We start from the raw sequence: 13,832 nt of genomic DNA on the forward strand, positions 1-13,832 counted from the left end.
AGGGTGTGAGGCCGTTATTGATTTCACCTTTGTATATATCCCCTTTTACTCTCTGGTTACCGATTTTTCTGTGCAGGCGAGTGAATGCAGTGACCACAACCCATGTGTGTCTCAACTGGCTGGACCCGAACATTCGGATTCACCAAGGTGGGCGGGGGGGCTGGTGTCCCCCTTAAAGAGGTGGAAGCGGGAAGGAGTGTAAAGTGGGGGTGTATTGTCCCAGAGCTACTTCACGAGTCACTTTTAACTCGGTGTCGCAGCGAGTTTGCCACCTGTCTCGACGATGAGGCAAGTGCTCCGGACATCATGGGTGCATTTGGATCCATGTCTACTGTCATAAGGAAGTTACTACGGGCCCCGGGTGGGGGCCGTAAGCAACCAGGTCCACGATGGCTTTACTCACGTGCTCCCAGGCTTCCAGGAACCTGAGACAGGCCTTAGGTGTTAAGCCCCGAGACCGGGTGGCGGTCAACGGACTACGAAGAGCATATAAGGCTGCTCTAGCAACTCGCGAGTCTGTCCTGAAGGAGGAGGCCTGGATCAATTTAGTGGAGGCTAGTACACTGTGTAATAGCTCATATCTGGGGCAATATTAACAGCCCATTTATATCTCGAAATAATGCTAATTTACTGGATGCCTAAATCACAGAGGACGATTGGGTAAATAATTTCGAGGGTATCTTCCAGTCGGATACTCCTCCAATTGAGGGGCAGGAAAGGGTAGAAGGCAAGTCGGAACGTATTTTCACCACGCAAGAGGTGAGAGCCAGTATTCTGGGTCTATCTAAAAACAAGGCCCCCGCGCCAGATGGGATCCCACCAGATCTCTACATCGCCCACGTAGAAACCTGGGTGCCTGTCCTCACAGCTGTTATCAATGCTGCAGTCCAGGTTGGCCGGACAGATTCTTGGGCTTTATCGATTATAGTCCCGGCATTTAAAAAGGTATAACGGGACAGTGCCTATTGTTATAGGCCCATTTCTCTGCTGGACTCTGTGGTGAAGGTGGTGGGCCGCATGGTACTTGACACACTTGTATCATGGGTTGAGGAAAACAACTTTTTGTCTGATATCCAAAACGGCATTCACCCAGGTCGTTCCACTGTGGAAGTGTTTAAACCTGTACATGGTTCTGAACAAATACACTGTGGCTCGTTCCAGCCCCATATACCTAGCCTTCATGGACCAGTTCTCAGCATTCGACTGTATCAATAGGTCCAAGCTGTGGCAGGTGATGTCCTCCATTGGCATTGACAGTAACATAATTTTATTCACCGTGATTAAACTGTGGTTGTCCGCTATTCAAAGGACCTGAAAGTGTCCAGTCAGCTTGACATCAAGAGAGGGGTGTGTCAGGGGTGGATTTTAGCATCCTTTCTTTTTAACCTATTTATTAATTCTTTAGAGAAGGCCCTCTTGGTCACAAATGCGGATTGTCCCCAGGTAGGCAAGCGTAGCCTGCCAGTCCTCCTAAACACGGACGACGCAATCCTCTTGGCGATAGCTAGGTGCCTACATCTTCTTCTGAATTCTTTTAACCTGTTTATGAAGGACTTGGACCTTTTGTTTAATCATTCCAAGTCGTTCATTATGCAGGTGGGACCTCGTAAAGCTAAGCAGTTCACTTTTAAACTCTGACTTTCATCAATACCGAAGACCAATGTTTTCTCTTATTTGGGAGTTGTGTTTGACAATTCCTTGAGTTGGTGTCCTTTGCTTACTTGGAAAGGGGATATAGTGAACGCTTTTGCAGCTGTTTTTAACTTTGCCAGCAGAGTGGGAGAGAAGCCAATAGCGGCTCTTTTGAAGATATATGAAGCCAAATATATTTCAAAGGTTAGTTATGAGAGTGAGATATGGGGCCACATTGGGGTAGGGGCAGTGCAAAGTGCTGAAAACTCTTTACTGCGATGGGCTCTTCCTGTCCCACAAAGCACCCCGTTATATGTCGTGCAGGATGAGTTGGGGATGCCTTTCCTCTCAGATGTACTGGCTTTCCGTCCCCTGGCGTTGTGGCTTAATATTTGGGCTAATTAAGAAAATATACTTAGCAAAGATGTCCTACGGGAATGCCTTTCACTTGACCATGTTTCAAGCATCCGATGGCTCCAGTATATAAGAGTTGGTCTCTCCAGGGTAGGTAGGAACTATTCGCTAACCCTGAGCGCATATGTAAGAGGGACTTTTCTCTGGTCAAAGAGTGTTTTTTAAGAATGAGCTGCTGTGACAGAGAGGGAAATGAGCTGTGTAAGCCTAGTGTGCGTAAGTACATTGTGTTAAAAACTGTACCAACCAACAAACCTTATCTTCTAGGGCTTAAAAGCATCCATGATCTTTTTCTATTGACCCGGTTTCGGCTCAACCTCTTCCATTACCTCTTGGCACACCCTCGCGGCTTCCACAGAGGCCTGTGCCTCATGCACTGTGGCTGCAACGGTGAGTCTCCTCAGGACATGATGCACTTTACGATGTTTTGTAGTTTTTCTGCTGTCCCTAGATAGTTATTTATTATTCCCATTCTCAAAAAAGCGGGTGTTAGGAGGGTGAGACCAGCTCTTATCTTTTTACAACTCCTCTCTAAAGACACTGGTTTGCATACGCTTAACTTTTTACGGGTCGCTGTTCAGGTCAAGCTGCGATTAACTTCTGTACTGTAATTCATGAATTTTTATCTTGTGTTCTGATTAACTTGGACATAAATATATTTGTCAATCTGTAACTTGGAAGATGTTTTTCTTTTATAAAACCGAATAAAGTTTGTTGATAATAATCACTAGGGGATTCATTTACAGGGTAGCATGGTATCCCTCACAATAACTCCAGGAGTCACAGTCCACACAATGTACATGCGTTGTTCCCCCTACTTCCAACCTTACATATACCCCTAATCACCTGCCCAATCCTCTCCCTGATGATGCCAATGTGGTCCTCCATCATCCCACAGACCATATTTTTGGCCCCTTTGAAAGTGCCCATACAATAAAAATGCTGCAGTTGTAAATACATATCAACTACCATTTGTTGTGTTTGAAACATTTTATTGAATAATGAAACCTAATAAACATAAGCTGATTATTAAAACAAAACAAAACATCAGTTGCCATACACATAAGAGACGAAAGTTGTACATAAAAATCAACATACTGTAACACAGCAAAGTTATGTAGAGCACAATTCTTAATTTCGGGCAATCTTTAAAGTTCAAAAATAGAAACGTTCATAAAGAACAAGAAATGAAAGAAAGAAGGTGGGATACAGTGATTTCATTAATGTAATGCTTCCTACATATAGAAAAAAAACCTAATTATTTTCCTTAAGCAATAAAGTCCTCACATTAAAATACTAAGAGAAATATATTGAACAATGAACATTTCACGTGTAATTTGAATTTAATTTGAATGTTTTAACCTCCTCAGCATTATTTGACTCATGATTACAACCTGAATGCTTTCTGGAAAGGAACCGCCTCATGGAGTTCAAAATCACATCTTTTCCAACAATAGGATTCAAATGATAAACTTGAATTTCAATTCAATTCTTGGAGATCAACAACTTTAAATATATACAAAAACCATACACTTTGGTAAAATTGTCACCTAAACTTGAATTCAATCCACATTTTTAATAAACACTTCCCATTCCAGCAAGCATCACAAGACCACTTGTGGTTATCTTCCCAATTAGTGATAATGTTTCTGATGTCAACAACAAAAAATATGTTTAGAATTTTACCTCTGAAAGCAAAAACATGCCATTTCTGAATCATGGTGCACAATAAAATGTAGGAACAGAAGGGCATCTTTAGGTATAGCATTCATTAAGGTTTGACCATGCTTGAAACTAGAATTCCTGATTGTTTGGACATTTAAATGTCATATTTTTGAAAGAGTTCTAACAGACCAGCAAGAGTTCCGCGAAAAATAGAAGATGACTGAATTGTACTTAGAGAAAATGTGCTGATAATTAATCTATTGATGTAAAATACAGTGGTCAGGCAATGCTTGTGGATCGAATCTATTCAGATTTTAACTCCATAGTTTGTTCAATAAATTGACTGAGCATTATACTTGAAGGTCCATCTCTCAGATCCGTTCTATTACAGTTTTAGTTGCGATAACACTAAAAAAGATCAATGATAAATAGATTTTAAAAGCCATGGGTGGAATTGATCCTTGGTGTAAATCTAGATTATTGTCTGCAATGGAAACCAGTACAAACAGATCAAATCTCAAATCATTGAATATGTTTATTATAGTGGTTTAGAGTAAACCCAGAGACACACATTGTTCCTGAAACTCAGAAAATGCATCTAAAGATCATGATTACATACTATTTTATGTCCAGAGACTGCTTTAGCTGCTTTCCTGTTTAAGTGACAACATTTACAAATATATTTAACAAAACATTAACGCTGGATGTCAGAAATTCTGTCTTTAAGTATTGTGTAAGAGTTATGTGTGATGGTTTTTATTTGATCTGAAGCAACACTAACACTAAATAGGTACATGCACCAGTTATCATTCAACTAACAATATTAGAAAACTTAATTTGGAGGGAATTGAGACAAATTGCCTCATGTTTTATTGTTAAAAAAATCTACTGGTTCAGTAGTTCACAGAGTTTGCAAATGCTAAACCCCTTTTTCAAATGTACTAAGCCCATTTAACAATTCAGAATTTGGAAGGGGAATGTTAATGGTTTCCCTTCTGAATATTTAATACATTGTTAAGGTATGTATTGAGCTTTGAAACCATATGTGGACTGAAAAACAGTAACAGGAGGTAGTAACCCAAGGGGACATTTGTGAATCTGAAAGTAAAATAGGGTGCATTAAAAAAATGCCTTTATTTAAAAGCTATCACAGACAAAGTAGTGTGCTGACTCTACAAGCAACCCCTTTTTACCAAATGGATTATTAGTACATGAGCCTCAGTATTTCCTATATTGCTGAGATTTAGTCTCTAATATTTTTGTAATGTCATGTAAATATTTGTTCCTGTTAGTTCCCATTTCAATATTGTAATGAAATGTCCCTATTCTTTTTGTCAAACATATTGAAATATCTTTCTCACAATTTTTGGAGCATTCTAAAAAGTGTTTTCACTCTCTAACTTGAAGCTTCCTAAGAAAAATACTGGCGCCATTTCCTGGTTGCTCCTATATCATTTAGCTTTCTCACTAAAACAAGCACAATATTGATTTGTGAGAGGTGGTTATTGTAGTCCTACGCACTGGGGTTAGTTTAGAAAAGACCAAAATAGAACTTCCTTAATCTTTAGAAATAATACTTGGAAAAGTTTATGTTCAATAATTTCAGATACTTTACTGATAAAGATATCGGATAAAGATCCCCTAATTTCTTATACCTTGTGGTATCAAAAATCTGCTAGAATGAACAGACTTCTCTTCTAGATAAATCCAGGTTTGAGAAGTTATTAAATGCGATTATCAACTTTCTGTTATTGTAACACATTTTGTCAGCGCACAGAGTATTTTCCCTACATAGATCACAACATTTCATGCAATGGTCTGTGCTTAAACGTACAATGAAGGGGTAAAAATGCATTTCTACCACAATCAAGAAACCCTTGGGTCTCTGACGATTACGGTTTCAAATGAAGACCTAGCTAAAATGAAATATCCCTTTAAAAGGACGATTTCCCTCACCCACCATAGTTGGCATGCTTCTTTATTGGGAATCTCCTTGCACAGTGATACAACCCCCTCACTGAGAGGGAGGAGTTCAGGCATGTTTTGTTGTAAAGAAAGGTATACTAAATACCACAATAATGAGCTCAGGGTAGTGGAGGCAGCAGAGTGAAAGTTAAAACTTGCTATAGGGTATAGGGTTTCCATTATTTGTACACCCCTGGGCCAGGATTAAAAACAGGACACTGTGGGAGAAATATATATGCACTGTTAGAGTCAATAAAAGGTCAACATGTTTCAGTCTATTAACCCTCCGAAGAGGTGTTTGCGGTATTCTTCAGGACTTAATCAAAAGTTGTACCGTTCAATGTACTCAATCAATAACAAGCATTGTCATAGCCAATAGGTCTCGCCTTTGGGACCTTAAGTGTTTAGCCATGCATATTCAGTAACAATGTGAAATAATTACTATTATAAAAAAAAGACTATAAACTAACTAAGCTAGACGTGACTTTATAACTGGTTAATCGAACGTTTCAGGAGGTTTAGTATATTTAAAGAACTCCTTTTTTCTATGATGTGTCATATAAAATTGATGCTCTAAATTTTGGTAAGAGTACACAACGTCAAAAAATTCAATACTGCTTTTATATCAATTTACCTTTGAAAGCTTGAAGTGAAAGACAATTCTAAGTGGCATTTGCTTATGAGTTGGTGCTAATGACTATTTCCGGATGACAATGTAATTAGCATTTTTTGTATAAGATGTTTTAAAAGCATGAGTAGGGAAAATGGCTATTTTGGCCAAAGACTCCCCTTTCTATATGCATGCGAGTTTTAATTTGTAAACAGAATCACAATTTGTTATGTGGTACACTGTAATGTTAGATTAATCTGTTTTACCCTTCTGATAAGCAAGGGATGACGATGAACCGTTTTTTCGTCCCTGGTTTTAAATGGATTCAGGTTGGAACAGACGAGGTGTTGGTTGACTTTACCTCAGAAAATGGTTGTTTCCCGCATGCTGCTTTCATGCGACTTAAATCCCTTCAGTGGAAGAGGCGGCTGCATGCCTGCATATATGGCCAGATCAGTACTTGGCTGTTTTGGTTCTCCAGTGGGACTAACATAGAAGCTGTTAAGGGCAGGGGCTTAGCTTCCCATTGGTGCAGCAGGTGCAGTGGCACCAGGTCCCAGATGCCTTAAAGGCCCACTGAACCCTGATAACTGCTGTTTGTCACAGTTCAAACAGAGGCTTGAGGGGCCCACAGAACAATGATTATTGCTGTTTTCTGCAGTCCAAATAAAGGGCAGAGGTCACATTTCCTTTCTTGCATTGGGGCCCAGGGCACACTGGCTAGGCCACTGGTTAAGGATGCAGTGGGGAAGAGGTGGCGAGACAGGTGGATTATCTAAACAGCTCGACGATGACTTCATGCATGGGTTTTAAAGTATTCATTACAATTAAAGACTGAAGCACGAATAGATATCATAATATAGGAAGGCCTATGTACAAATGCAGCTCGATTAGCGGCTGCCTTTAACTTCTCACTTATCACCTCTCCTAATTTACAGTTTTATATTAGATGCAGACATAAATCATGACCTATGAATATGTTTATCTATCTTTAGGTTCAAATGACCCATCTTTTCCATATGCAAGTATCAGACAGGTCGGGAACGCCTAATGGCTTTGACCTTGATAAAGCCCCATTAATCACTGGTCTTGAAATGCAAATGGCAGCATTAGGCACGCAGAGGTGTATTCTACGTAATCTTATTATGTTCAGGATACGGGAGAGTGTTTAGGGCATAAAGCACTTTGACAGAAACATTTCTGCCACCATAGAAATTCAATCCTCCTTGTCCTACCCTAGTATACAAGTAGTGCCACATTCTTTGTATACCTGAACTAAATAGGCACACAAAATAGTACCGTATTTAAAGGCCCAGTTCAGAATTACATGGAAGGTGCACTGTCCCAGACTACACAACGGTGCAGTTTTCAGTGGGTGCTATCATCCCACACAGGGGGGAGCACACCAGATTATGCTGGAAAAAACATGTGGTGCCCCAACGTAGGCGCAGTTGTAAACCACCAGTCTGCTTACATAGTAAAGCGTCTAGCCGCTATTAAGTTAGGTGGCACGTTTCCCCTGCAGGTGGTTGGGGTCTGTCACCATCCTGTCAGGTGGGGGTATACAATCAGTGTACCTCCTGACTGCTTGTTTGCCTTTTCGCCCGTGTCAATAATACAGTGGAGTCCTTGGAGGAGTAGTCAATTTGTATTCATGAAAGACACTTGTGTTTCTCGGATGTGTAATCCCCAGATGATGCCTGAACTGTTCCCCAATGGGCTATTTGTACATCGTATTGAATTGTATGGTCTTATGAGCACTATTAATAATAAAAAAGAAAGATTTAGTGAGTGTTTATTGCCCTCTATGTCACTCTACTTCTAAGCACCTAATACAGCTTGTACAGTGCTTACTGTCATCTGCTCACTTACATTATGCTTATTATGCTTAATATAAATAGTGCACAATTTAGGCGTTTGTGTCTGCCTACAACGTGGACCTGATACAAATAGCAGTACCTACAAGGTGGATGTTACAATTCAACAAGAGTTTAGGATACGCCAGCACAGATGACTTTGCATCAACATTACGGGGCATCAGTCTTGATGGCAAGCCAACTTAAAACTTATCAGTATTGTATACATTATTATCAGAGACTATACTTGCCTCTTAGATACAACTTTATAACAGAATTTTATTAATTTGTGTACTGTTGTGTGTATACAATAAAACAACCTCCCCACCATAATTGATCTGTCTATTCATCTTTTTGGGATCTGGAGTAGCATGCTACTCGCCGAAAAGCACTTCAACACTTCATCAGGGGTAGCAAGCGTTATATAAATGCAAAACCTTCCCTCTTCTATCTCCCCACAATCTTTTTTAACCCAACTAACAGACCAACATGTCCAGCTCTCATATACATTTTTATATTTCCCTATACTAATTCACCACGAATAATTTTTGGATCCTAGAGTAGTGTGCTACTTGCCGAAAAAGCGCTTCAAAGTTCGTATGGGGTAGTAAGTGTTATGTAAATCTAAATACATTACAATTACTGTTTACATCGGGCTGCACTAACACGAGGATAGAAGGAGAGTGGGGATTAGAATTCATCTGCCCAGAACAAAGCATACTACAGAAAGTGTGTGAACAGTCTATATGTTGTGCACCTGGCAGAGAAAAACACAGCAGAGGTGGGAAGAAGGTAGGTAATCTGATGGTCAGACCTATGTGGAAAGAGGCTATCACTTTGGGCAGAAAAGAGGGCTTACACGGAGGACTACTTTGTTTGGATGGACAGCAAGAAAGGGAGGTCTGGAAGATAAGCCTGAAGCTCACTCATCCTGCAAGCAGAGGTGATGGCAAGCAAAAAAGCAGTCTTCAAAGGAGGCGAAGAGGACAATTATGTAGGCGCTCAAAGGGAGCACACATAAGATAAGTGAGGTCAACTCCCACTAGGGCATTACGAAAGGAGAAGGAGGAAAGAGATGAGTAATGCACTTCAGAAATCTGTTAACAATAGGATCGATGGCCATGCTCAAGAACTCGGGGTACCAGACTTGGGACTGATCGCGTTTGATCTTCTTCAGCAATCTTGGCAGAAGTGGTACAGGAGGCCGCAACTCCACTCGCAATGAAAAGGGTCGCCGAGCGAGAGCCGCTTTGGAAACTCTAACAAGCAGAACTGCTGACATTGAGCATTCTCTTCGGTGGCGAATAGATCTAACCAAGGCTCTCCCCACTACTGAAAGAGACCTAGCACGACCTTCGAGTGAAGATGCCATTTGTGATCCATCATGCACTGGCGGCTGAGTTTGTCCGTCCTGGCGTTCAGTGAACCTGTTAAGTGTTCAACCACCAGAGATATGCCCTGATGTTCCAGCCATGTCCAAAGGCGAAGAGCCTCTTGACATATGGTCCACGACCCCACCCTGCCCTGTTTGTTGCAGTACCACATGGCGGTGGTGTTGTCCGTGAACACCCGCACCACTCTTCCTTTGACAGAAAGAAGGAATGCCTTCAGTGCAAGATGAATCGCCCGGAGCTCCAGAAGGTTGATGTGGTGCCTGGACTTCGCCGGAGACCAGAGGTCTTTGATCTCCACCATTCCTATATGGCCGCCCCAACCCAGGAGTGACGCATCCATCACTACTGTGAACTCAGGTTGGGGGAGGATAGAGCCAAAACTGTGCTGTGTCCAGAACCGCTCCGATGAAAAGGAGCTTATCGGTTGGAATCAGGTGCGACTTCAGCACGTTAACTGAGAACCCCAGCAAATGCAGGAAGTCGGTCGTAGTCTGGAGGTGGGAGCCTTCAACAGCCAGTCGTCGAGATAGGAGAAGACTGGAACCCCTGATCTGCGCAGATGAGCTGCGACCACCGCCATCACTTTCGTGAACACCAGGGGGGGGGCTGGTAAGGTCAAAGGGGAGCGTGATAAACTGAAAATGCGTGTGGCCTACCGTGAACAGTAGGTAATGCCGATGGGCAGGCAAGACGGGAATGTGAAAGTAAGTGTCCTGCAAGTCCAACGCTACCATCAAATCTCCAGGGTCGAAGGCAGACAAGACCTGAGCCAAGGTTAACATCTTGAACTTCTTCTTTAGGAGGAAGCGGTTGATGTCCCTGAGGACTAAGCTAGGATGCAGGCCTTTGTCCTTCTTGGGTACCAAGAAGTAGTGGGAGTAGCAACCCCGACCTACTTCTGGCACAGGGACGCGTTTGACAAAGAGATCCGCAACTTCCTGGAAGAGAAGGGCCAAATGATCCTCCGACATGGGATGAAATCACCACAAACTGCATGACCCTTACGCACTCCGCTGCTAGCGGAACTCCGCGTAGACCGCCAGAGTTTTTTTGTCACATTGCGGAGTTCCTCACTGAAGAACTCCGCATAGGCTTAATCTTATCATGAAAAAATAGATATCAGTCATATGTTAAGAAACAAGGGTGAGCCGAAACCTTTTGGATGGAGTAAAATTTAAGACATTATTATTGTGATTTTTTGGGCAATTAGTTGATTTTTGCAAGCACTAACACTTCTCTGTGTAAAGTAAAGACCTTGAGAGTTTTGTAACTTTCATATACTCAAATTGTGGATTCTGTTGCAATGAAAAATATTTCCAGGCCTGAAATTTCTTTGGAGGTTGCAAGCGGGCAGCCTAGGTTATCATGCAGAGTTTCTTGATGAATTCTATTGCAACTACAATATGTGCTCTCTCATGTAAAGTCAGGTTGTGAGAAGCTTTTCTGCAACTCAAGCTACGCCTTACTTTTCACCTGGTGTGGATGTATTTCTCATATTTAGTGATATCTCCTTTCTGAGTATAACGGTTCTGGCTTTCCCCTCCTGTATATGGCTTTAGTCCAGTGTGAATTCCCTCATGTGAAATGACATTGTATTCAAGACTAAACCTTATCTGACATTTGAGCATTTTTAAATATTTTTTATTTATATTTTTTTACATTCAGAACACACATAAGGCTTTTTTCCCCCGTGTGAGTTCGCTCATGTCAAGTGAGAAGTAATTTGTACCCAAAACTTTGCTTGCATTTCGAGCACTCATAAGGTTTTTCCCAGAGTGGGATCTCTCATGAAGCATAACACTGTCTTTCAGATTCAACCTTTTTTGGCATAAGGATTTTCTCTAGTGTGGAGTTTCTCATGGTGAGATAGCGTTTTTTTCTGCAGCTTTTCTGCCATTCAGAGCACTCATCAGTATGGAGTCGCTTATGGTTAGTGAGGCTGTGCCTATCAAATAGGAATTTCTGGCATTCACAGAAATTGGTAATGTTTTCCCCCTGTGTGCGTCTGCTCATGTAGAGTGAGATTGAGTTTAAAATGTATGCTTTTCTGGCATTCGGAGAACTGATTATTTTGATGGTGTGTTTTCTTATGGCACTTGTAACCATCTCTACCTCTGAATCTTTTCTGACATTTAGAGAACTGATCATTTTATTCACCAGTGTGGATTCTCATATGTTCAGTGAGATGAGATTTTTGTCTGAAACATTTTTGGCATTCGGAGCACTGATAAGGTTTTTCCCCAGTGTGGGTTCTTATATGCTTAGTGAGACGGCTTTTTACACTAAAACATACCTGGCATTCGGAGCACTGATAAGGTTTTTCCCCAGTGTGGATTCTTATATGCTCAGTGAGACTGCTTTTTTGACTGAAACATATCTGGCATTCAGGGCACTGATAAGGTTTTTCCCCAGTGTGGATTCTTATATGCTGAGTGAGATGGCTTTTTTCACTGAAACATTTGTCGCATTCAGTGCACCGATAACGTTTTACCCAAGTGTGGGTCCGTGTATGTTTAGTGAGTCTCATTTTGTCACTGAAACATCTCTGGCATTCAGAGCACTGATAAGGTTTTTCCCCAGTGTGGAATCTCACATGTGCAGTTAGAAGTGATTTAAGTTTGAAATGTTTTGGGCATTCAGAGCACTGGTAAGGTTTTTCCCCAGAGTGGATTCTCATATGTTCAGTGAGATGAGATTTTTGGTTGAAATTTTTTGGGCATTCAGAGCACTGATAACGTTTTTCCCCAGAGTGGGTTAATTCATGTCGATATAGACTCAGTTTGATACTAAACCTTTTCTGACATTCAGAGCACTGATAAGGTTTTTCCCCAGTGTGAATTCTCATATGCTCAGTGAGATAAGATTTACGGCTGAAACTTTTTTGGCATACTTTGCACTGAGAGTGGTTTTCCCCTGTGTGCATTCTGTCAAATTCGGTGAGATAAGATTTATGGCTGTATCTTGGTAACTTTTTTCCCTAACTTCGGTTATTTTGCCTCGATTTTAGAGTCGGGCTTGTTTAGATAATGTTCAGCACTTATCTCTAAAAGAAATTGTGTGTAATCTTCTCAACACTTGAATTGAGCAAAAAATGTCGTGAAGCAGTCCTGTAACACCTGTTGAAATTTTTCTAACAGATAATAGTCTTTAAGTAATAGCCTCTCCGGCAGCAACTTAATTTGTGACTGAAGTTTTTCTCAAATCTATTTGTATAGGTTCTTAGCAATGCAGTAATAAGGTGCTAGTCTGATATTTAATGATTAAACTGATAAGTACCTTTTTGCACTGGTATAATGGCAGTAACTGAGGGCGTTAGAGCGTGCAGAGTACTATTGTGGATGATTAGTCGCAGAACATCAGTTCCTTCTATCCTTTCTATGTTTGGGGTAAGGTTAAGGTTTGTAGTTCTGAGGATGAGTATTTATTTACATTAGATATAGCGCAACGGTGCTCCTTTAATCCATTTTTATATTTAACAGTTTTACATATCATTCCTGCACAACAGATAATGTTGAGGCGATTTACATAGAATTACAGAACAGTACACAATAAAAAGGAAACAATCTGAGATGGTCATTAACACAATAAAGTGGTGAATTCTTAAGGTTTTCGCCAGAGTGAGCAGAGTGGGTCGAGGTCCCGAGGCAGATAGTCTCAAACTTGCGTAACTGGTTAAAAACGGTTGTTGAACAAAGGTGTTTTTCCAATCTTTTGGTTGTTAACGTGTCAGCTTCGGAGTCTTCTTTCAGCGTCTTTTCTTTGATGGTATCCAGAAGAAACCTTTTATTGTAACTTTCTTTTATGCAGTGTGTGCTTCCTCTCTAGAATTACAAGATGCTTTAGATGAACGTTATTCTGTCATGCTGAGGCAATTTGTCTTTCTGATAATATTTCAGATAAGGATGCTGAAGCGGTCTTTCTACATTATTTCTGATGCTGTGTTCACAGATATGACTTTGCTCTGGGTTAATGAAATGCAAAATTAGAGACTTCACTTACAGGTATAGTACTTTCCTCGCCACACTTAGATTTTTGGAAATTGTTTAAACGTAGAATGCTGGATGTCCTTCAGTTTTTCAAAATAATCCTTCTTATGCCACTGACATTCAGTTGCTTAGTGCTAAATCTTGCTTTCTTCGTCCGTAATTTCAATCACCTATAGTATTAAAATTAAATAGTTAATACATGTACATTTCCAAAAATATAATTTACAAGCCAAATCAATGCAGAATTTTGAAAATGTTGAGCTGTTTTTCAGACAGTGCAGAGTGTAGAATGGTAGCATGAGAGTACTTG

The 13,832-nt window shown here is 40.8% G+C and overlaps 1 protein-coding gene across 2 annotated transcripts in view; it reads right to left on the reverse strand.

The window, feature by feature from the left end:
- Positions 1-3,040: 3,040 nt before the first annotated feature.
- The window catches only part of LOC144806309 (uncharacterized), a 74,383-nt gene continuing 63,591 nt past the window's right edge, over positions 3,041-13,832 (reverse strand). The window contains exons 4-5 of one of the 2 annotated variants that reach the window (XM_078672702.1): positions 13,536-13,692; positions 3,041-13,357 (exon numbers count right to left, since the gene is read on the reverse strand). In XM_078672702.1, coding sequence (XP_078528828.1) covers positions 11,686-12,459 — 774 coding nt within the window. In that variant the 5' untranslated portion in view covers positions 12,460-13,357; positions 13,536-13,692 and the 3' untranslated portion in view covers positions 3,041-11,685. Of the gene's footprint in view, positions 13,693-13,832 lie in introns of both variants that reach the window. The other variant, XM_078672701.1, reaches the window with a different exon arrangement.

This window comes from Lissotriton helveticus (assembly GCF_964261635.1).
Source record: "Lissotriton helveticus chromosome 1_1 unlocalized genomic scaffold, aLisHel1.1 SUPER_1_unloc_61, whole genome shotgun sequence".
Lineage (NCBI taxonomy): Eukaryota > Metazoa > Chordata > Amphibia > Caudata > Salamandridae > Lissotriton > Lissotriton helveticus.